The sequence below is a fragment of the Temnothorax curvispinosus genome, unplaced genomic scaffold (genome assembly GCF_003070985.1).
Source record: "Temnothorax curvispinosus isolate PA1 unplaced genomic scaffold, ASM307098v1 QBEX01008339.1, whole genome shotgun sequence".
Lineage (NCBI taxonomy): Eukaryota > Metazoa > Arthropoda > Insecta > Hymenoptera > Formicidae > Temnothorax > Temnothorax curvispinosus.
This window is the reverse complement of record NW_020218119.1, coordinates 1-3,729: the sequence shown is the minus strand read 5'-3', so window position 1 is coordinate 3,729 and position 3,729 is coordinate 1. Positions and strand designations below refer to the sequence as shown.

The 3,729-nt window shown below is 27.7% G+C and overlaps 1 protein-coding gene across 1 annotated transcript; it reads right to left on the bottom strand.

Moving 5' to 3' along the window:
- Window positions 1-4: 4 nt before the first annotated feature.
- Window positions 5-3,670, bottom strand: LOC112457819 (elongation of very long chain fatty acids protein 7-like; the record flags this gene model as incomplete). Its single annotated transcript, XM_025021086.1, has 6 exons — window positions 3,520-3,670; window positions 2,864-2,981; window positions 2,144-2,334; window positions 1,166-1,255; window positions 648-704; window positions 5-28 (listed from the first exon to the last, which is right to left on the bottom strand). Coding segments are annotated over exons 2-6 (423 nt in total), but the record flags the coding sequence as incomplete, so codon positions are not given.
- Between the last annotated feature and the right edge of the window lie 59 nt (window positions 3,671-3,729).

The window sequence follows — 3,729 nt, the reverse complement described above, 5'->3', positions numbered from 1 at the left end:
TTTGCTTCTTTCTCAAAACGAAAAATACCTTAAAAAGCAAAACATTTGAATATTAAATTTCTTGTTACATTTTTACATTTTTTCTATAAAATTTTTTGCTTAATTTTATTTAAACGTTTTCTTATATTTAAAATATCTGTTAATTGATATCTTAATTTGTAATGTTATTAATGATTTTTATTTCGAAGAGATATCAATGTTTATGAAAACTGATAAATGTAATAATTAATAATAAAAATAAATAAATTTAAAAAGACGTATGTGAGTAATAAAATTTTCATTAATTATATCATTTATGATAAATTCATGTATTACTTCTACATCAAAAATGCTTTTGTTTCAACTATTTAAAAAAGGTTGTTCAATTTGTTAAAGGTATAATGTGAACAATCGACAAATGCTTTTCCGATGACCGAGTTAGCAAAACGCTTTATTCACATTTCAAAACGTTTCGTTGCAATAGCTTTCATTGGGTAACTGACTAAAGACTAAACAATGGTTCCACTTTTAATCGATAACGGAAGCATGATATACGCTTCATTGTCTTCTTAAATCTTTGTGAGTCGGCTAACTCAAGCATTTTAATTTTTAACTAATCAATTAATTCAATTAATTTTGTTATTTAATTTAATTAAATGTTCGCTTACCGTGTCCAGAAGCTCAATAATTTTTGAGAAAAAATACCACCAAGCGCCTCGTGACATCTATACATCCGATACATACATGTAATATTGCGAAAAATATATGTTTTATTTACTAAAAACTACTATTTTTAAACTATTTAAATTAATTAAATTATTTAAATTAAATAGGGATTAGTGAGAGAGGCAACCGGAGCCACGTGCGGTAATTATTGCGCAATCAATAAATAGTCAATAAGATAAAATATATTATTGTTTGTTAATATGTAATTTTCATGTATATTAATTTTGTTTACACGCTATAGATGACAACAAAAAAAGTGTCAAAACGTCCGAATATGTATTGACTAATATTTCATCTTATCTTATCTTATCTTATTAACTATTTATTAATTACGTATTTAATAATTACCGCGTGTGGCTCCAATTTCTATTCCCTAATTGATTTATTCAGGAGAGCCTATACTTAGTTCATTATTTGAATTAAATTAAATGTTATTAAAAATTAGGAAAAAGGTATTTACCGCTTGTGCGTTTGTGTTCTGTAAATTAGGTGACAAACGAATATTGCATCCATGATTAAAAAAGAAATTCTTAACATCGACGTCCCATATCTGAAATTGACGAACATTGTCTAGAATAGATTATTATTGTACATCTCAAAACGCACATGACAAGCTGATAATTTAATCAAATCATTTTTCATTTAATTTCCATGTATTGATCTTACTTGATTTAGAATAATTGTATATACATATAGTATACCTATACAGGATGTATCATTTTGATCAATGCACTTGGATTTCTCCGAAATCATGCAAGATATCAAAATTCTGTTTTGTATGATATCAAGGGGGACATATTTTGATTTTAAAAAATTTGATCTCGGGTTTTATCGTCAAATAAAAGTTAACTTTATTTTAAAAAATGTCAAAATAATTTGTTTAAACACCTATGTTTATAGCCCATCTCATTACGAGTTCAACGCGCTATAACTTAAGGTCGTCGAAGATCAAATGCGAGCTGACAATATTATTGCCTTTGTACATATTTGAACTGCCGTGCCTGGTTAGGAATGCAAAAGCAGCCAGTACCTTCTTGATACTATACAACCTCGTAAAAAATAAGATTTTCATATCTCTGGTTTCGGAGAAATTCGAGTGTATTGATTAAAATAAGACACTCTGTATATTGTTAATTTCAAAGGTATTCATTATAGAATTTAAAATTTTCTATCAGAAAATTTTGAATTTGAATAACATTAAGTATATAAATTATATAATGTAATATTTTCAAGCTATTCAAACATACAATTAATTAGTATTTATCTAGCATATCCTTTTTATAGTATTTTCAAGTGGTTTACATAACACTCTTTTGTGTGTGAATATAGAATATGAGAAAATGTGGAATGAAGTATTCATATATCGTGACACATTTTCTTGTTTTCAATATTAAATGTACTGATGAAATAAATGTATTGTAGGGAGGATTAAACTTACCAAACTTGTCAACCAAATACTGAAGAGTACTTGAAATGCGTTATATAAGATCATAACGGTATTCAGCTGAAAAGCCGGCCGTTTTTCCATCATTTTTGGTCCAGCTTTTAAAACAAATATTAAATATGCGCCGACAATACATAACATAGGACCTGGAGATTCCATTAGAAGCCAAGTATCCACCATTGGATCTGTCGTAGAGGATTGTAATTCATTAATTTTTGGCAAATTTTCGAAAAAATAACATATTTTATATGTATATAATAAATATATTTATATCTAATGGTGGTACAGAGCAGGTACATTATGTTCTAGTAATAATAAATTATGTGTAATGTGATAAAACAAAAACCAAAGTAATTGTAAATTATATTATCAGAATGTACGAGAAAACAGTTTGTTAAAATCTGTGAAGTGTTAGGCGTATTATTACGCTTCTAGTTATTACGCTTACATTGCAAAAAATTAGTATTATAAATAATGTATCATTATACGCGAAATAAAAGGATTATTGCCACGACACTTTTAGTAATTTTACGTGATTTTCCTGGTAGATAGATACCTGGAACATACGTGCTTGTGTTATGTTTATTAATTTCTGTGGTAATTTATGCGAGTGCATGAGAGACGTCGATAATGAACTCTGTACACGATTTTAAATATCTTGCACTTAAATGCACTTATGAAAGATTTCGCGTCGTTTTGTTAAAAAGAACTTACCTCTAACGTTTTTTAAAACCTCGTTATAATTGCTAACAACAAGTCGTATAAGACTAGTCATATTGGTGATGTAATTTTCAAAAGATAGGGATAACTCTTGAATTGTTTATCAGGAAATCTGAAATATGTGTAAAAGAATTTAGTAATCACTTTAATTTTATATACCTCAAAGAGATATATTATTTGTAAGTGTGACAGAAGAAGTAAAAAAGATACATCATTTAGATGCTTATAACATCAAAGTTAAATCGATATTGATTTAATTGGGGGGAAGGGGGCGAGAGAAGAGATTTTAATGATCCAACGATAACTGATGTGTTTTAATTTGGTCCGATAAAAAATTGGAACCAAGTTAAAAAATATATGTGAATAATATGCATATAGAACTAGTAATAGAGTATTAAAGATCCAAGCTCAGACCATAAATAATAGTTTATTCTAATTTGATCGTATATCATAACGATCTTATTTCTTTTAATATTATAAGAATTTAAATTTGCAAAATTAAAACAATTGTATCTTTATATTTATGTGAGAATGTATATATCGCTTATTTGCTGAATGACGTAACTAAAAAATCGTTCTTTTTGAGTTATTTGTACAGGGAAAAAGGTAGGTTACATGTACTATTTATAGTTAAATCGACAATACTTAACCTTCACGAACTCATTTGAGCGAGCAGCTGTGTCACTATCATTCAGGGAATTATGTAGGTTACAATAACGTCTTATCTCAGTCTTATCTCCATTGTTATAGTGAGAACATCGTAAAAGTTGCAAAAAGAGTGCCAATACGGTATTTTAAAATTCTCATAGAAAGTTATAATAATTCAAAACTTGAAATCGTGTCTGCTGAAAAATCACAAT